The 20059-nt window shown below is 37.6% G+C and overlaps 1 protein-coding gene across 2 annotated transcripts in view; it reads right to left on the minus strand.

The window, feature by feature from the left end:
• Positions 1 to 20059, minus strand: part of LOC136871678 (rifampicin phosphotransferase) — a 210305-nt gene that overhangs the window by 150829 nt on the left and 39417 nt on the right. For both annotated transcript variants that reach the window (XM_067145175.2, XM_067145176.2), the window contains exons 4-7: positions 18118 to 18256; positions 17908 to 18025; positions 10160 to 10231; positions 3717 to 3827 (exon numbers count right to left, since the gene is read on the minus strand). In XM_067145175.2, coding sequence (XP_067001276.2) covers positions 3717 to 3827; positions 10160 to 10231; positions 17908 to 18025; positions 18118 to 18256 — 440 coding nt within the window. The remainder of the gene's footprint in view (positions 1 to 3716; positions 3828 to 10159; positions 10232 to 17907; positions 18026 to 18117; positions 18257 to 20059) is intronic.

The raw sequence follows: 20059 nt of genomic DNA on the forward strand, positions 1-20059 counted from the left end.
CTTCTTAGAAATTAATAGCATGTCGGAGGCCATGTAGATTGAGTCGATGGTCACGGCGGGGGAGCAGGCTACGGGGGCCCCCCGTAAAAAAAAAAAAAAAATTCTTGCATTTCTGGATTTGCTCTATCTGCAATGTCAAGAATGGGCTAATCCACTGCTGCAACTGACATGCCTTCTAGTGGCAAATAGTGGAACTAGTGCACAAGCATAGTAGCCAACATTGTGCAATATGTTCTAAAAGATTAAGTATATTGAAGAATGGCTCTTGTAATTAAATAATACCAATATATTTTAGTTTTACAAAACAAAATTACTTTACCAAGATATGGCTTATAATCCACTAATTTGAAGAATCTAGTAAGTAGTTTCCCATATCAATATTATAGTGCCTGAACTGCGTTTACATTGGCACCCCAACAATGGCAGTGGTAGAAGAGGGAAGCATGGATGAAAGTGTGAAAATTAGTGGAAATTATCTCAAAAGTTAGGGTAATCCAGAAAACTGGTGGAAATAACTTGAAAAGAAGAAACAAAATAGTGGGAAAGAATACAAGAATACAAAAACTATAAAGGTGTCGTGAAAATGCCGAAATCACAAGGTACAAATTGTGATTGTGTGAAGAAGGGTTTTGATAATGTAACCACAGATGAACATGAGAAACTTTTTATTGATTTTTGCGGTCTAGCTAACCATGATCTAAAAAATACAAAGATTTTTGGTTGTGTAAATATTAATCCTGTTAAGAGAAGATACACCGATGATCCCAAAAGCGGCAGGAGGCAGACAACTAACCTTTACAAAGTCACTGTTGGTGAAAATGTGGACACTCAAATTTGCAAGAAGGCCTTTCTGGCAATCTTCGGTATAAGCAGTGGGGGACTGTCTCGAGTAATTCAACAGGAAAAATCATACGATTCTCCTCAGATAAGCTTGCATGTTTTACTTTTATTATGTACCACTATGTAAAGCAGTAAATTAACATTAATGGAAATTTTGCAGTGTTTTACAATGCAAGCCAAGTGTTTTTATTAAATAGCACATTTATTATTTACTTATTAAAGGTGGATAAAAGAGGACGTCACAGCAATCGCCCAAGTAAATGCAGCGATGAAGACCTGGCATTTGCTCGAGCTCACATCTACAGTTTTCCTGCTCAGTCCAGCCATTATTCTAGGAAAAGAAACCCGAATATGAAATACCGAAAAAGGAGAACTAAATGTATGCAAAATGTACTCTCTCTATGAAGATAAGTGCAAATGCAATAACAATGAACGCCTCAGCCTTGGCATGTATCGTAAAATATTCTACAAGTATTTTAGTATTGGCTTTGTAACACCACATTTGTGATAGTCTTAAAGTGCAAATTTCATCAGAAAAGAACATTAAAAAAAAAAAAGAGACAGAAGTAGATGGAGCTGAATCTAAGTTGACCTTTCATACTAAACAGTCTAATACTGCATATGAAAATCTGCAAAAAGACACAGAATCTTCAAAAAATAGTAATAATTCTGTAATGGTTATTGCTTTTGATATGCAGCAGTGTCTGCCAACCCCCCATTTGTCTGTAGGAGCTGCATTTTATAAACGTCAACTTTGGACATACAACTTTTGTATTCATAATGTTTCTAATAATGGTGCAACAATGTTTATGTGGTTGGAAGACATTGCAGGCAGGGGAGGGAATGACATTATTTCATGTATTAAGCATCATGTAGAATCAATCCCTGCTGAAGTATGTCACTTAATTGTCTATTCTGATTCTTGATTTTGGACAAAACGAGAATTCTAGCTTGGTTAGTTTTTGGATGTATCTGACACAATCTGACAGGTTTGATGATGTAGTACATAAATATTTGGTACCCAGACATACATTTTTGCCATGTGACCAGGACTTTGGTCTCATTGAGGAAAAAAAGAGGCAAGTGTCTCATTTTTATTTTCCTAATCAATGGATGGAGCTAGTTAAGAAAACTAGAGTTAAAAATCATTTTAGTGTTGTCAAAATGTCAACTGGTATATTTACCACAGCCAAACCTCTTCTCGATAAAGTCCAGAGGAAAATAGTTTCAGAATATGGTCTAAAGGTACCGCTGAGCAAGATTACTTGTTTGAAAGTAACTAAAAATCAATCTTTTCAGCTCTTTTTTAAATATAGCTATGGTGAAACTGAGAGTTATGATTCTGTGGATATTAGAAAAAAAAAAAAATACCTGGTGGACCTTCACTTAGTTGTGAGACATTTCCCCCAAATACCATGGTCAAAGAGCTATAAATCCTGCAAAACTGAAAGATTTACAGGAGCTGATGGAATACATTCCACCAGTTTATCATGAATACTACCAAAACCCCAAATCTGTTGCAGAATCTGAGACTATTCCTGATGAACCATTTTTTGATCATAGCACTGATTACTATTAAATAACACCTTTTATCATAAATTTCCAGGATAAGATACAGTTATACTATTTTGGAACTGCAATAGACAAATTATAACTTGTCAAAAAATAGGGTAAATGAAAGATGTAATGATTACTTTCAAAATATTTGGAAAAATATTTATTTTCATTACCATCTGTGATAGATGTATAAAGGATTGAAGAACTTTAATGTAAAGTTTCTCTTTGTTCATTGATAATGTCTTGTTTTGGGTAATAAAGTATGAAAAATTATACTCTCTGCTTGGACCTTATGCTTACAAAAATGAATGAAGAAAATGTCTTATATATTTTTTAGTCTCTCACAAACCTCAAATTTTCTTCATTAAAAAAAATGTGTGGGTTAACCTGTTTCTCTGGGCATGTCTTCAATTGTAAATAGAAGTTTTAATAAATGTAGTTGATAGTAAAACATGTTACATCTCTTAGTAGCGATTTTTGTTTAAGAGCTCTGACAACATGCCAAAATATGCACCAGTATCTTCTATCTTAAAAACAAACTAATAAATAGCAGACCTAATAATGTTTTTGTCTTATGTGAAGTGAAATTGAAATTGTGTGTGGCTTTTAGTGCCAGGAGTGTCCGAGGACATGTTAAGCTCGCCAGGTGCAGGTCTTTTGATTTGACTCCCGTAGGCGACCTGCACGCCATGATGAGGATGAAATGGTGATGAAGACGACACATACACCCAGCCCCCATGCCAGAGAAATTAACCGATGATGGTTAAAATTCCCGACCCTGCCGGGAATCGAACCCGGGACCCCTGTAACCAAAGGCCAGCATGCTAACCATTTAGCCATGGAGCCGGACACAAGATAAATTCTAGATTCTCTTAACATTTCAGGAAGGCTGTTATAATAATACCACAAGATTTTACATTTCGTCATTGCTCTGTCGATGAAATGACAATCTTGTTTTTCACTCCATCATATAAACCAAACCAAACCCCATGGCACTACAGCCCTTTAAGGGCGACCGCTGCTCAGCCGGAATGCCTGCAGATTACGAGGTGTCATGTGGTCAGCACGACGAATCTTCTCGGTCGTTATTCTTGGCTTCCTAGACCGACTCCATCATATAGGGCAGAGAATTTTATGTCGCCATATTTACATGAAGGTCTGACATTCTCCAGCAGTAAATTAGACAAATAGAAAAAAAAAATTAAAACACGATCAGAATAATAAAGAAGAGGAAATATTTTCAAGAAAATGAAAGTTAAGAGCAGTGAAAGAGAGGCAAAGAAAGACAAGGAAAAATGAAGTGTAGACTGAAGACTTACACCATATTGAGCCATTCTCCATCCCTCCAAGGCTCTCTGGCTATAGCCTCACTCACCAGGGATTGATTCCAATCCTTCTGGAAGTGCACTGGGTTACTGCATGTTCTCCATCTTAAAAACACAAAACAAATCAAGTTAAAAGAAAACAATCTTTCAGTTCTGAATAATTACACTCTCTTTATATATTTTAAACCTATTGAAAATAGCTGGTACATATCTCTCTCTACATATATCTATTTGAGTTTGCCTGTCTATTTGTTAGTGACATGAGCAAGAATTGTTGAAGATATTTTGATGATATTTGAATTGAACCCGTCATTGGTTGATTAACTGTCCTGAATAATATTGTGGTAACTCTTTATGATTCCAACTCCCTCCCACTCCTTTTCTCCCTTCCCATACTCTACCCTATTCTATCTCTTTTGGCACTATAAGGTCACCAAATCCTGAAATGCTCATTTTTGAACACCTGTCCCAATATACACTAATAGAAATGTGTTTAAGGACACCCTGTAGAATACACGTACATATCTGTCCCAAAGTTGGTAAACAAAAAGAAGATGGTATGTTGGACTGATCAGAACATCAAGTCCATGGGACATCCGGAACAATAAATGCAACACGTAGAGCTGACACCTTAATAAGGATTGTAACTACCCCATGCACACACTGTGTACAACAGATCTGCTCACGCTGGGCATTTTTCCTGTGGGCACCCAACACTGTAAGCGGGCGGGCTGGCAGGCGATGAGCGTATGCTAATCAACTATAGTAGAGAAGGTAGAGAAGGGTCCACCTATTCAATACCATTAGCTTGTATATTGTCCTATATAACTGGGACTAGTTTCGACCCCATATATATTGGGTTATCTTCAGCCACACTCCAATAGGAAGATATATGCTTATATATAACCAATAATAAAGAAAACAATCTGGTATGTCACAATTTACAATCCAAATTTAAAACATTGATAAAGTCCAAACAACACATCCAAACTTGAAACCAAATGACACATTAAAACTACTGAGGTTGGTGCCGAACTATGTCATCACTCCTACAGCTATCAAACATTTCTGAATTGATCTGGGAGTTGGCATCCCCATTTGTATAGACGAGCCACTTGATTTGTAAATGATATTTGTTCAATAATAATATGGGTAATGATTTGTATGTAGCTTGAAGGGGAGCGTTTGTAACTTGAATAGGTATTCCTTTTCATCAGATGTAGTGATCTATTGCTTAATTTGGTTTGAAGTGAATGTCTCAAAAGAAAATAATTTGAAGTAAATTATTGGTATGGACACCAACACCAGATTGACTGTTGAAACGGAGCAGGAGTGGTGTCCGTACCAAGTGCACAGAACTTACGAGGAACATAGGGGTGAGTCTCATATAGCTATACATTCATTTCAATCTTCCAGCTTCCCTTCTTTTCTCAATAATTTACTTCAAATTATTTTCTTTTGAGACATTCACTTCAAACCAAATTAAACAATAGATCACTACATCTGATGAAAAGGAATACCTATTCAAGTTAAAAATGCTCCCCTTCAAGCTACATACAAATCATTACCCATATTACTATTGAACAAACATAATTTATAAATCAAGTGGTTCGTCTATACAGATGGGGATGCCAGCTCCCAGATCAACTCAGAAATGTTTGGTTGCTGTAGGAGCGATGACGTAATTCGGCACCAACCTCAGCAGTTTTGATGTGTCATTTGGTTTCAAGTTTGGATGTGTTGTTTGGACTTCATCAATGTTTTAAATTTGGAATGTAAATTGTGACATACCAAATTGTTTACTTTATTATTGGTTATATGCAAGCATATGTCTTCCAACTGGAACGTGGCTGAAGATGACCCAATATATATGGGGTTGAAACTAGTCCCAGTTATATAGGACAATATACAAACTAATGGTATTGAATAGTTGGACCCTTCTGTAACCTTTGACAGTGATCAATTGTCAATATGGACCATAATGATATTCATAACTTCATAAATTGATAACTTACAACTACAGTGACATTATCGCAACATCACAAGCCATGAAGGTTGGGCAAAGTTCTCCCAGTCACACTCGATGACTGCGGTGCTACCCGAATTTAAATGGAGGTAGAAAATAGTGAATGAAGGAGGGCAAAATTCCATATCATTTTCAATTTGTGTTGTAAGAAATAAGTTACTTATATTTATGTTCGTTGTAGTTTATGTATTTTGACCAGATGCAAACTCAAATATTTTTATAATGTACATAAGGAATTACAATTATCACTATTAAATTTTAAGAGTTGCTTTAGAAACATTTCTAATATAATACAGAGTGAAGGTGGATAAGCTGTGTCTTGTGGTTGTTTGAGTTTAAATTATCTGATAAACTCACCAGCAATCCAACCGTGCTTACTGGGAATAAAATCACTTTATTTATTTAAGGGGGTACTCTACATCTATCTGGCAGATATATTTTCACTGTTGTTGCACTTTAAACTTAGATAGTAAATATCTATGTCCTCACTCATGATGAAACTCCCTCTCGCCATTTAGAGGTTAGCAATTATCATCGGACACCTGTTAATTTTTCAATACTATTTTCAGAAATTCATTCAACAAGGAAAGTCACATGACACTAAAACAATGTGCTATTTCAAGCAGTAAACTTATTGAATTATGTAATTATATTACTTTTTGTTTAATGAGTAGCAGGAATTTTACTTTTTTTATATGGAAATACCATCATTCCTATCTAAGGAAAAAAATTATAACTTGTCAGTTTTCTTTGAATGAATAAGTATAAGAAAATAAAACTGACTGTTTATATCGAGCACAGTATAAATCAGACCGGAATATCTTGAAAAGGTCCCTTTTTTGTGATTATAGCATTTTATTTTATATACACAGCTGTGAAGTGTGCATGGTACGTAAGCTGCCCGCATTTATTTCACGTCAACCCAGAAGCACTGGACTAGCATCAACGGGCACCAGCTGAGCACCTCTGGTGTAAAGTATGTTGTGCTGCCCTAGTGACATGAATGCATGTTATCGTGCTGGAAGCTTGGTTTTTGCAGTATCAAGTTATAGTCAGAGAACAGGGCTAACATCATGGATGTATGATACACTAATTATACTCTCCTGAATGAACACTAGAGATGACCATGAGGTGTAGTTTATAGCCCCCATACCATAATACTAGGTGTGTGTCTGGTATGGCGAGAGCAAATATATGATGGATTGTTCTGCTCACCCGCCTGTCTCTGAATGAATCACTTTATCCAAGACAGAATCAACTCTCATCACAGTACACCACTGCTCTCCATTCGTCTTTCATATGCATTCTCACCTAACATCACTGGAGACATTCACAATGAACAGGTGTCTATGGTGATCATGCCAGGAGAACATGGGAACATAAACCCACATACAACGCTCAATTGTTCATTGTTCATGAAAACACATGCAGAACTATGGTGACTCTGGACACACATTCGGAAGCTGTTCTGTCAGTCAGGGCTGCCCAAATGATCCTACTGTCCAGAGCTGTGCGTTGATATTGGTGCGGCTAGGCAGCTGTGGGAACCCTTCGTCTGTATTCTTTCCCACCACCAATGAACCACTGACACACCACTGCCCCAAATGAGTGGCAATTCTGCAGAACGTCCAGCCACCCTCTCGGACTACCACTGTACTATATTCAAAGCAAGTAAGTGACTAATTAGTGCTTGCTGTCTTCTCCAAAAATAACAATTAAGTATTACATACTATCTTCTCCCTGGCATTACGGAAACACTCTGTGATACACACGCAATGGAATCACACTCCCAACTGCATTTATTGTGTTGCAAGATGACCTTTAGACTTGGTCTAATGGTTGCAAACCAGTGCAGATGAGGTGCTCTGCCTCGTACGATCAGGGTATCCTCTACAGACCAACAGTTAGTGTTATATAACCCAATTGGATTGGATGATATTTATTAGGTGTACTTCAATCAATTTCCACTGGTCTATATAAATCATAGGGGCTGCCTGGCTGTTCACCCGGAAGGAAGTAGGTTCGATTCCCCACCAGGAAGTCAAAAATTTTAAAAAACGAGATTTCCACTTCTGGAGGTGCATATGGTCCTGAGGTTCACTCAGCCTACACCAAAAATGAGTACCAGGTTAATTCCTGGGAGTAAAGGCGGCCGGGCGTAGAGCTAACCACACTACCTCATCAAGTGCCGAGGTTACAGATAGTGGAAGCCTTTACCTTACACCCCTCCGAAGGCTTCATGGCCTGTACGGAGATGACTTTGCTTCGTATATCAATCATATGGAACTTAGTAATCAAGCGAAGACTAATAAAGTACTCTAGTGAATTCTATAAACAGATGCAGAATTCTGCAAGTAGAGAGAATCACTGATTACATCATGTATCATAGGCAGAGAAAATTGTAGAGAGTTTTAAAGACCACCAAATATGGCAGTGGTGCTAAGTCCTCAAGCTATCACACATAAAAAGTGTAATGTGCCATTTATTTGTTTTGATTGGTGTTTCTCTTTGCTTCTTTAGTGGTAAATGGGTTATTTGAAAGTATAGAACAACGGTTTCTTGTTAGTGGACACACCTTCCTTCTTTGCAATTCTGATTCTGCTCTTGCATAGAAAAAGAATGAGTCCAAAATGCATATGCAATCAATAATTTGTATAAAATAGTGAAATTAGCTATGGTAGTAAAACTGTTCAAAATAGTTCATATAAGAGGTGCAAATTTCTTTGATATTCAAACCATGCCAGATAACTTTATCAATAAAAACTCTGAATATGACTCATCAGTACTGGCATGTGTCTGTGTGTCAAAGAATCAAGATTGGCCATAAGAGAGTTCTGAAAAATGGAAAACATATAAATGACATATAATCAGTCCTCTATACATCCTATGTCACTTGATAAAAAGAATCATTTGGCCAACGAAGAATAGCCAATTTGCAGATCTATGAATAATAAATAAAACAAAGCACATATCAAATGTCTGTAGGATTTAGCAAACCAAACCAAACCCAAGGGCACAACCGCCTGCAGATTACGAGGTGCCATATGACCAGTGTGAAAAATTGTCTCAGCCATTATTCTTGGCTGTCTAGACCAGGGCCACTATCTCACCATCAGGTAACTCCTCAATTGTAATCATGTAGGCTGAGTGGATCTCAAACTAGGCCCCAGGTTTAGGTATAAATTCCTGGCCAGGAATCGAACCTGGGCCCTCCAGGCAAGAGGCAGGCATGCTACTCCTAGACTGCAGGGCCACCCTAGGTTTTAGCACCTTTCATTAATTGTGGCTCTTGCTTATTTCCTGGTGCAGTCATTTTATTCATCATCAGTATGTTATAAAGATCAATCAAAAGTAGCCATTTGTCCCTTTGATTTAATTTTGAGTGGAAATCCATTAAACCATGGACTTTGCACCATTCTACTGATAATTAACAATTGAAGGATTCCACAATGGACAAATCATAATGAGTCAATAAAAGTTATAATTTCAGCTACTCTAAGCTGCAGAAATGAAGTTCCTATGCACAATGATACAGAAGACCAGGAAGGACAAGATCAGGAACAAAAAAAGTCTGAGAGGAGGTGGGAATAGGAAACTCCCTATTACAAAGGATCCAGAAGGCAAGTCTGAAGTGGTTTGGCCATGTAAAAAGGATGAGTGCAAGCATAATTACAAGAAGGGAATACAAAAGAGAAGTAAAAGAAAAAGGATCAATGGAAAGACCCAGATAAAAATGGACCAATCTAGTAAAAAAAAAAAAAAAAAAGATGCTGAGAAGGGAGGAACAAGATTGAGAGAAGGTTATGGTTCATGGACAGACTAAGATGGAGGGAGCTCGTACACCACATCTGGGTAACTGGAAATGGTCAATGATGATGATGATGATGATGATGATGATGATGATGATGATGATGATGATGATAATAATGAAAAGTAATTTATTGAATACGTTATAATGTCATTAAAATACAAGAATTGTAATTAATTGTAGTGATTTCTCAGCTATGAATTGAACCTCAAAGCTGATACAGTTAGCAAATCTGGAAAGTCTAAATTAAGCTGCTTCCAAACATTTACTATGAATTGAGGAATAGTCCCTCAAGCCCTACCATTAATTAATCCTATCACTTTAATGTATCTCAATCGGAATATATTTTTATAATATGATATAGTTGGTTCACAGATCAGCTTCTTTTCCCTGTCATCGTCATCTGGCTGGAACATGAAGATTTCAAAACTAAGTGTGGGGTCTATTATATATACTACTCAGTCTAATTCCAACAACATAATAAAGCTTGTACGGCTGTTTTTCTAGAAATAGTTCAGGTTGTTGTTGTTGTTGTTTTTGTTGGTATCATCATCATCATCATCACAACGTAATTTACCATTTATCCACCATATATCTACTCACATGAAGCTGAATTTGATATGTTCCAAATCATCGCTGTTGATGTGAGGATTCCAAGCCTTGTGAATATCACGTCTGAAATTACAAAAATATGTATATTCATTATCTATAAAGCATGATTCATATTTACCACAGATATGAAATTAAATACGGCAGTCAACATCTTAATGCAGAACTAACTTATTATAAAAACAAGGCAAATATAAAGAATTGAGCATATTTCACTGTTTGACAAAAAGTCCCATATTGAAGTTCAAACTAAGCATACAAGAGAGTATTTTCTGTTTCTTACAAATTACCTCAGTCACTTGGAATATCAACGACTCGTTGTGATAAGTTTGTTGATACATTTACTGTATTTTGAGAAAATGTTTCTAATGAAATTTCTGTGCATGTGATGCTCGATATTGGTGATTTGGGACTTTTAGAAATTCTTACAAACCACTCTATTCTCTCAAATGCATTTTTGATCATTTTGAAGCCATTTATTCTCTATTCATTGTAACATTTTGCAAAAGAAATATTTTGCACCTCTTAACACCACAATTTTCTCAAATGTTCTCTATTTGATTTTTTCATATGTCTATAGAACACATTAAGATGAATAGAAGAACACATCACATGACGTGCTACCTCACCAGAGTCCAGAGCTACTATTATCGTTCGCCGCGTGGCACAGAGATTTTAGTACCTCAAGATAGCAGCACTACTGCATTATCTGATATCATACCGAGGTGGTGATGGTGGCGGCAGTGGCAGTGGTGGTGGTGATTATTGTTTTAAAAGGAAGTACAACTGGACAACCATTCTCTATTAACATTAATCAGACAAAAAATATGGAAGGGGTCTGCCACTTTGAAAAATTAAGGTATTGGCCAAAGAAATACAAGGCTCACAAAGGGTGTGAAAATGAAAGCCTCCCTAGACCTCCTAGGCCTAATACTTTTGGGGTCAGAAAAGAACAAGAGTTAACCAAGGGAGGCTGGATAGGATAGATGAAAGTGAGAAGCCTGGCATAAGTCAATGAAAGCAGTAACATGATTCAGCTAAGGGTTGCATGGTTGCCAATCTGCACTCCAAAGTTAGAGAGACACTTGCAATAGGCAGTGAATACCGTGGTTTTTATTTTTATTTTTACAAGTTGCCTTACCTCACACCATCACAGATAGGTCTTATGGCGACGATGGGACAGGAAAGGGCTAGGAGTGGGAAGGAAGTGGCCAATGGCCTTAATTAAGGTACAACCCCAGCATTTGCCTGGTGTGAAAATGGTGAAACCACAGAAAACCATCTTTAGGGCTGCTGATAGAGGGGTTCGAACACACTATTTTCCAAATGCAAGGTCACAGCTGTGCGCCCCTGATCATACAGCCAACTCGTTCGGTACCATGGATGTGATATCCACTGAGGTCAGCCTTCTATTGCTAGATTAATTGGTCCTTCTTTAAAACTGGTTAATCAACACTAACAGTGGATGTGTTGTCTAGAAATTACTTTGATTTTTATTATAACTTTCAAGTGTTTGTAATGCCAATCAACCCAAGTATGGTTCCAAAACAATACATGTATTCTACTTCAAAACTTGGTAAACTACTAGGTAAAGAGAAAAAAAATATGAATTCATCAAAAATTACATTCATAAGGTCCTAAATAAATATTAATTATTTTAATTTTCTCCTTATTCTTATTCCTCTGTTTTTTCTGCACACTAGTGACATCAGAGGGTCACAGTTTTGCACCACGTATAGACCTGGTCCTGTTTTATGGCTGGATAACCTTACTTATGCTAAACTACCAAGGGCTTTTAACTTGAAAACATGGCTTGGCAACCATGAGGCCCTAGCTGAGTCTAGAATTGCTGTTATCACTCATTCACCACTGATCTGCGTTTCCTTGGGCTAAGCTCCCCACTTTCTTATCTGGTTTCACTTGGTCAACTCCTGTTCTTCTCCAGTCTCCATGGTATCAGGTTTGGGAGGCGTAGGATGTCAACAATTTTCACAACTTTCATGTTTCTTCCCTTCTTTTGCTGATACCCTCATTCCTTGAACGGTTGGACATCTTCAATTTGTCCTCTGATTAGCGTTAAGAGAGTTGGTAACCCAGTTGTACTTCCTCTTAAAACACCACTAACCCTGTGTGAAAGGACATTAACACCCCAAACCTGAGTCAGAGGAATTAATTTTTGTTTTTGCTAATGGCTTAACGTCGCACCAATACAGATAGGTCTTATGGCGACGATGGGAGAGGAAAGGCCTAGGAGTTGGAAGGAAACGGCCATGGCCTTAATTAAGGTACAGCCCCAGCATTTGCCCGGTGTGAAAATGGGTAACCACAGAAAAACATCTTCAGGGCTGCCGACAGTGGCATTCGAACCCACTATCTCCCGGATGCAAGCTCACAGCAGTCACCCAAGTGGCAGATTCCCCATCTGTTGTTTTCCTAGCCTTTTTTTAAATGACTTCAAAGAAATTGGAAATTTATTGAACATCTCCCTTGATAAGTTATTCCAGTCCCTATATCCCCTCCCTATAAATGAATATTTGCCCCAATTTTTCCTCCTGTATTCCAACTTTATCTTCATATTGTGATCTTTCCTACTTTTAAAAACAACACTCAAACATACTTGTCCACTAATGTCATTCCACGTCATCTCTCCGCTGACAGCTCGGAACATACCACTCATTACAAGTTATAAGAATCATTGTGAAATCCATATTGAATGTAATTTATATAAACAAATAGTATAACATATTTCATTTTTTTCCACCTATTCAGAAACCTTTTTTTTTCTTCCACCTATTCAAAAAAAATTATTTTCTTCCACCGATTCAAAAAGAATTATACTATTTTTTATATAAATTACCTTCAATACGGATTTCACAATGAGTCTTATAAGTTTTAATGTCAAGGCCAACCAGGCAATTGTGAATAAGTATCAGAACCTCAGAACCAAAATCTGCAAAATCTCAAAAGACATCAAATTTTTAAAAGAATGTTTGAAACATGGCCTAATACCAAAATTCCTAAAATCTTTACAAAGGAAACACATTCCAAACCACAAGTCAAAGAACACTCAAAATAAGGTCAATAATATCTGCCTCATAAATGAAATCAAAATGCTATATAAGAAAAAATTATTTTTAACTTGCAACTTTATGAGTACATATGACCATCTCACAATACCTATCACCTCTTGAATGGAATTCCTATCTAAGACACACTATTATAAATTACAGATTATACTAGACAAAAAACTTTGGACCATAAGTTAGCATGTCTTAAGGAAGCCAAATCTAAATCATCTGACCAGAATAGAAACATAAAGACACCCACTTCCTCTTTGAACAACACCCCAACCACAATCAATCTTTCCGACGGCATATTTTCAGATAGTGAAGTGCGTCTGTTTAACAAAGGTCTAAAGTATAACTGGCCCAATCCATATAAAGCTGATGATACAGTCGTGGAGGTAGAGTCTAACATAGACGAACATTCCCTTAGAAAGACAAAATGACATCAGATACGAAGTAAAAAAGAAACTACCCACCCTCATTAAAGAAGTAGCTAATAATAATAATTCCACCCGTTTGAAACAGATTCAGGATTAAAGAACCAAAGTAAACAATAACAATGTCATAGTAACAAAAGCCGACAAAGGCAACATTACAGTCCTAATAAATAAACAAGATTATATTAAAAAAACAGAAGAGTTATTTTCTGATAAAACTTACTCTACGATCGCCAGAGACCCCATCATGAAAACCCAATGCAATCTGAAAACACTTCCTAAAAATTCACCATTTTTATTTAATGAACAAGAATATCAGAAACTCATTAATATGAGTCCTAAATTACCCACCACCAGATCTCTCCCAAAAGTACATTTAAAAAATGTCCCTATTCATCCCATCATCAACAGCAAAAACAGTCCAACTTATAAAACCTCACAATTCCTTCATAAATTTCTTAAAAAGTGCTTTAAATTGCACAATGAACACCCCATAAAAAACTCAATCAACCTCTGAGAAACTTTAAGTAAATTCAGTTTGCAACCTTATTACACAATGGTTTCTTTCAACAACACTAATATATGCTCAAACATTCTGGTCAATGAAACTATAGAAATTATAAAAAACAATCTTTCTAATCACAGTACCTTAAGTTTAATAGAAATAGATGAATTCATAACATTACTAAGTTTTGTTCTGTGCAATAACTATTTTACCTTTAATAACAAGATATACAAACAAGAAGGTCTAGTCATGGGAGACCCCATTTCGGGGATACTCGCTGACATCTACATGGACAACCTTCAACAAAACAGAATAGTAAAAGACATTAACGGACTGTGTCTTTGGCTTCGCTACATTGATGACACACTGACAGTAATCGACAATAGATGTAACAATAGTGATAATATCCTAACTTATTTAAACAATTTAGATAATTGTATTAAGTTCGCTAAAGAAGACGAAAACAATAGTTCAATCAACTTTTTAGATATCATAATCACAAGAATCTCAGACAAATTTGATTTCCAAATTTACAGAAAGCCATCCTTTACCCCAATAAACATAAAACATAGTTCTTTACATCCACAATCACATAAACAGGCCTCATTTTATAGCTTAGTTTATAGAGTGTTAAAAATTTCTCTTTTGACTGTGAATCTGAAGAAAGAATTAAACCTCATAAAAGAAATTGCCAGCTTCAATGGATACAATCCCTCAATCATCAATAAAATAATCAACAAGGTGAAATTGAAATTAGCAACATACCTCTCTCCAATAGAAACCAGTAAACCAAAATATGCAACCTTCTCGTACACTAACCAATTATACAACAAGTTACCAATCCCTTAAAACAGCATGAAATCAAAATTGCTTTCAAGACTTGACACTCAAATAAAAATTTGTTTTTCAACCATAACACAGTTAATTCGATCAACAACAAATATTCTGGTTTTGGCATCTACAGACTTAAATGAGCTGAGTGCAATTTTTCTTATGTGGGTCAAACTGGGAGAAGTTTTTTAACTGGATATGCTGAGCACTACAACGCTCAAAAACATAACAAATTCTCAGCAATGAGCAACCACATGAAAGATTCAGGACATAGTTTCACTACAATTGAGCACGATCTTCAAATTTTAAAAAGAATTGATAAAGGTAGACCCATGACCGAGTTCGAAAACCTCTACATTTTTTGGGACCAGAAATACAAAACAAATCAAAACTTAAATGATCCAATAGACAATAAAAGCCTCCTTTATGAACAGATACTAACCCTATTCCATAAGTTAAATCTTCAAGATAATAAATTCTTAAAAGTTTTTAAAACAATAAGCACTCCCAGTAGGCTGACAAACTCATCACGCCCCACTTCCTCCCCAGATGCAAGCAGCTCCTCCCTACACACAACCCCGCCTTCTCAAGTTTACTCCCCTCCACTAAGACTACACACTTACAATACGAGAAGCAGAACCCCGGGGACCACCAGTACTCTAAAAACTCTTCACACAACAAGATAACATTCCCAGCAGAAATAAAGGTAAGCATCAACACCGCACTTATTTCACTCATTTATCATCCCCTCATTTCCTTTCATTTCTTCATTTTGTTAATTTTAAACTTCCCCATTTTACAGAGTTTACACACATCTGTCAGCATGATACAGTTGAACCTGACTTATATATATATATCAAAGGGAAGAGAAAAAAACTACTTGTAACTGAGAATTACTTAGAAACCAGACTTACATAACACATCACATAATTACTGAAAAACCAATGGAATAGACCTACAGGGTAAATCCTTGCAAATAATAAATACATTAAGACAGAAAATATTATTTTGAACTTGGTCCAGCCTTAATGAAATCAGATAGTTTGGCTTGTTTCACTTTTCTTGCATTAAGAGTATAAACCTCCTTTTGAAAACTTAGTAATGAATTCAAAGCATTTTCACTACAACTTTTCGCACTGATGTACCACCTACACACAGCGATTGCATTTAACACTTCACTCAGTTGAGGTGTTTCAAGATTTGAGTCGTTATCTCCATCTCCATCACTGTCACTATCGCTTGTAACTGGTCCATCACCACCGCGTTGTTGACATACATCAGCAATAATCTCTTCATCCGGTAGTTCTCAACATACAGCCATATTATTATCGAAATGCACAAAAGTATCGAATTCTACACCCTCCGGTAGCATTAGCTCATTGCCAGACAAAACTTTATCCCCATAATCGTCATTAGAGGCAGCCTCTTCTAGTAAGACACCAGCTTTGCAGAAACAGTTGCTAATTGTGGAGGATGACACCTGCTTCCAGGCAGCCAAAATAAAGTCCATGGCTTGTAGCAAATTAATGGAGAGAGGTTCATTTCCTGCATCACTCAGTGTTATCAAATGCTGAACCAGCATTATTCTATAATGCACTTTGAAATTTGCAATGATGCCCAAATCAAGCGGTTGTAGAACACGGGTACAGTTAGGAGGGAAAAATTCCACTCGGACATTCTCCAAAATGATTTGAGGCGGATGTGCTGCACATCAATCCATAAGAAGAAGGATCTTCTTCTGTTTCTTTTTCATTTTAATGTCCAGTTTTTTCAACCACTGTTCCATCCAAGAATATCTGTTGGATTCATATTCCGTAGGTTTTGTTTTTGCACCCTTAAAACACCTCGGATTCTTCGATTTTCCTAACAGAAGTAGAGGAAGTTTGTCAGATCCATCAGCGATGATGGCAAGAAGTACTGTTACACAAATTTTACTTTTCCTCCCTCCATGGCATGAGTCACCTTTTTCAGCTAATGTTTTATTAGGAAGCAGATTGTAGAATAGGCCAGTCTCATCGCAATTGTAGATGTTTGGAGGCTGATAATTGCTTATGATACCTGGCAAAACCTCTTCTTTCCAGTGTTGCACCGCAACGCGACAACAGCTTTTGAGTCATCGCAAATTGTTCTCCCTGTGATTCCATGACGATCTTTAAATCCTTGCAATCATCCTGATGAAGCCTTGAAATCAGCAGTAATACTCATCATTTTAGCTAAATCTATCACCTTTGCCTTCAGCATGTTGCCACTAATTGGTAGAGCTGCAGCCCGCTTTCGCTGGAACCATGTGAAAAGTGCTTTCTCCAAATCTACGTACCTTCCTTCTTGCTGACGGCTGTGCTTTGCTGATATTGAACCCAGTTTTAAGAACTCATCCAGAATAGCATTTCTTTTACTTTCTTTTACTTTTACATAGCGTTGTATAAGCAATCCCTAAGTCTGAAGCAATTTCAGTTATTGTTTTGTGTGGATTAGCGTTTCTTTCCAAACAAGACTAAAATCTCTGACTGCCCTTAAACCGACCCTGCTCTGAGGAACAAGGTAATGGAAAAGGCCTACTTCTTAGGCCTGGCAAGATGACTGCTGCCCGGCCAGATGGCCTGTAGATACTAGGGTGTCGTGGTGAGCATGATGACTTGCTCAGCTGTACTACTTGCTTTCTGTGACTGCTAACAAATTCCTACTGATTTTTTCCTTACGAGACTGAGCGAACAGGTTCCAGCCCTCAGTCGAGTATTAAAATCCCTGGACTGACAGTGAACTGAACCTGGGACCTCCAGGTGCGAGGCAGGCATGCTAGCACAATACACTGGTGCTGCCTCTTAAAAGACAATACAATGAGATTATTGAGATTATAAATTCCTTTTGTAAGGAGCTCTTAACCATAAGGCAAAAATTGCTAACCTTAATAAACCATTAAAAGTGATTCTCCATCTTCTAAGTGGCTCACACATCTGGAGTTTGAGACCAGCAGCATTCCAGGACTTGTTGAAGTTGTTGTGTATTATAGTGTGAGGGTGGTCTGCAACAAGAAATGGATTTAAAGCAACAAGTGTAAAGCAATGCATACTAGTACTGTTAATTTAGTTGACTGCTGTCATAAGAGATACTTACCTGGAAACTGATAGACCGTTCCATCTTCTAGACACAGGTGCAACCAAACCTCAGAAACACGGTGTTGCATTCTACAGATTTTCAAATGTACATAATTTCCTTTGCTATCAGTTCCAAATATTGACATGCTGTCCATGCTCTGTGAAATAAGTAAAAATATTATAATACTTTTCACCCCCTCCTCAGTATTTAGGCTTAATGTAATAAATGAATTACTCTTAACAGAAATTTGCTGCATGATAAGAAAACATTTCAATTTGGTAAACATATAAACAGAAAGGTATAAAATTAGGCACTAAATAATAAGAAATGCATATGGCTATTGCTAGTCTGGTGCAGCCCTTATAACGCAGACCATCTGATGAGAGTGAACGGTATCTCTTGTGTGTAGAAAACTGCATGTTGGTGTGGTGGACGATATTAATGTGAGTGTGTATGAGTTCCAGGATTGTTGAGGACAGCACAAACACCCAGTCCTGAGTCAAAGGAATTGTTTAAGATTAGAATTCTTTGACTCATGAACCCACCAAATGTAACTACCCAATTTCCCAGAACTTTGCTAAGTGAAAGAGGGGTTGAAATAGTCTACTGGTACCGATGCTACATCTAGCAATGTTGGCCAAGTTGCCAAAATCTCTGCAAAGCTACCACCGTTTTGGTATGACAGACCAACTGTTTGGTTCGCCCAGGTTGAGACTCAATTCAGGCTCGCAGGCATCACGGCCAACCAGACTAAATTCGATAATGTAATTTCACAGCTTGACACCAAGGTCATAGCCGAGGTAGAAGACATTGTCATTAACCCTCCTACCACAGGACGTTACGAAAAACTAAAATCTGAACTAGTCCGTCGTCTTTCCGTATCCGAAGAGCAACGAGTTCGCCAACTTCTTGGCAACGAAGAACTCGGTGATAGGAAACCATCACAATTTTTACGTCACTTAAAGTCATTAGCCGGTAGCTCACTTCATGACGAAAGTATATTAAAACAACTTTTCATGCGTCGACTACCCCAGCACTTGCAGGCTATATTAGCGGCCCAGTTAATGCCTCTAGCTGATATAGCAGAGCTTGCAGACAAGATCTTGGAACTTTCACCTACTGTCACACCACCATATAGCCACTTGGCCGTACATGCTACAGCTGCGCCGAACACTTTAGCTGCCCAGATGGAGGAATTGACACGTAAAGTCGATGCCCTGGCCCGTAACCAGCCCCGAGGCAGGAGTCACTTTAAAAGGAGATCTAAAAGCCGTGACCGTTCCCTTACTCCACAGAGCTGGCTTTGTTGGTACCACAAAAAGTTCCAAGATAAAGCTGTAAAATGTACTAGTCCCTGTTCCTGGCAGGCGGAAAACGGAACGAACAGCCAGTGAAGACGGCAACTGTCTGTTCTACATCGGGCCGCCGTCTATTTATTTTTGATCAGAATACCAAAGCAAAATTTCTGATTGACACCGGATCTGACCTTTGCTGTTTCCCGCGTAAGCTTCTGGGAAGCACTTGTAAAGCTTCTGGGTATGAGCTGAGCGCTGCAAACGGTAGTACAATCAGGACATATGGTAGCCTTTCCATGAACCTCAACCTTGGTTTACGTCGTGACTTTCGTTGGCAATTTGTCATTGCTGATGTTAGCACAGCCATCATTGGTTCTGATTTTGGCTTACTATAACTTACTCCCTGACTGCCGTAACAGATGCCTCCTCGACGGCACCACCGGCCTACACGTTAAGGCATCTGTAGCCTCTATCGAACAGGCCAGCGTAAAGACTGCTGCAGTATCCACCGACTCAACTTTCAGCATGTTGCTCGCTGAGTTTCAGTCCATTACTCGCCCACCTGGGATCCAACGTGATATTAAACACAATACTGTACATCACATTAGGACAACCGAAGGCCCACCAGTCTCTTGTCGACCTCGTCGTCTAGGACCCCAAAAATT

The sequence above is a fragment of the Anabrus simplex genome, chromosome 4, assembly GCF_040414725.1.
Source record: "Anabrus simplex isolate iqAnaSimp1 chromosome 4, ASM4041472v1, whole genome shotgun sequence".
In the NCBI taxonomy this organism is placed as follows: Eukaryota; Metazoa; Arthropoda; class Insecta; order Orthoptera; family Tettigoniidae; genus Anabrus; species Anabrus simplex.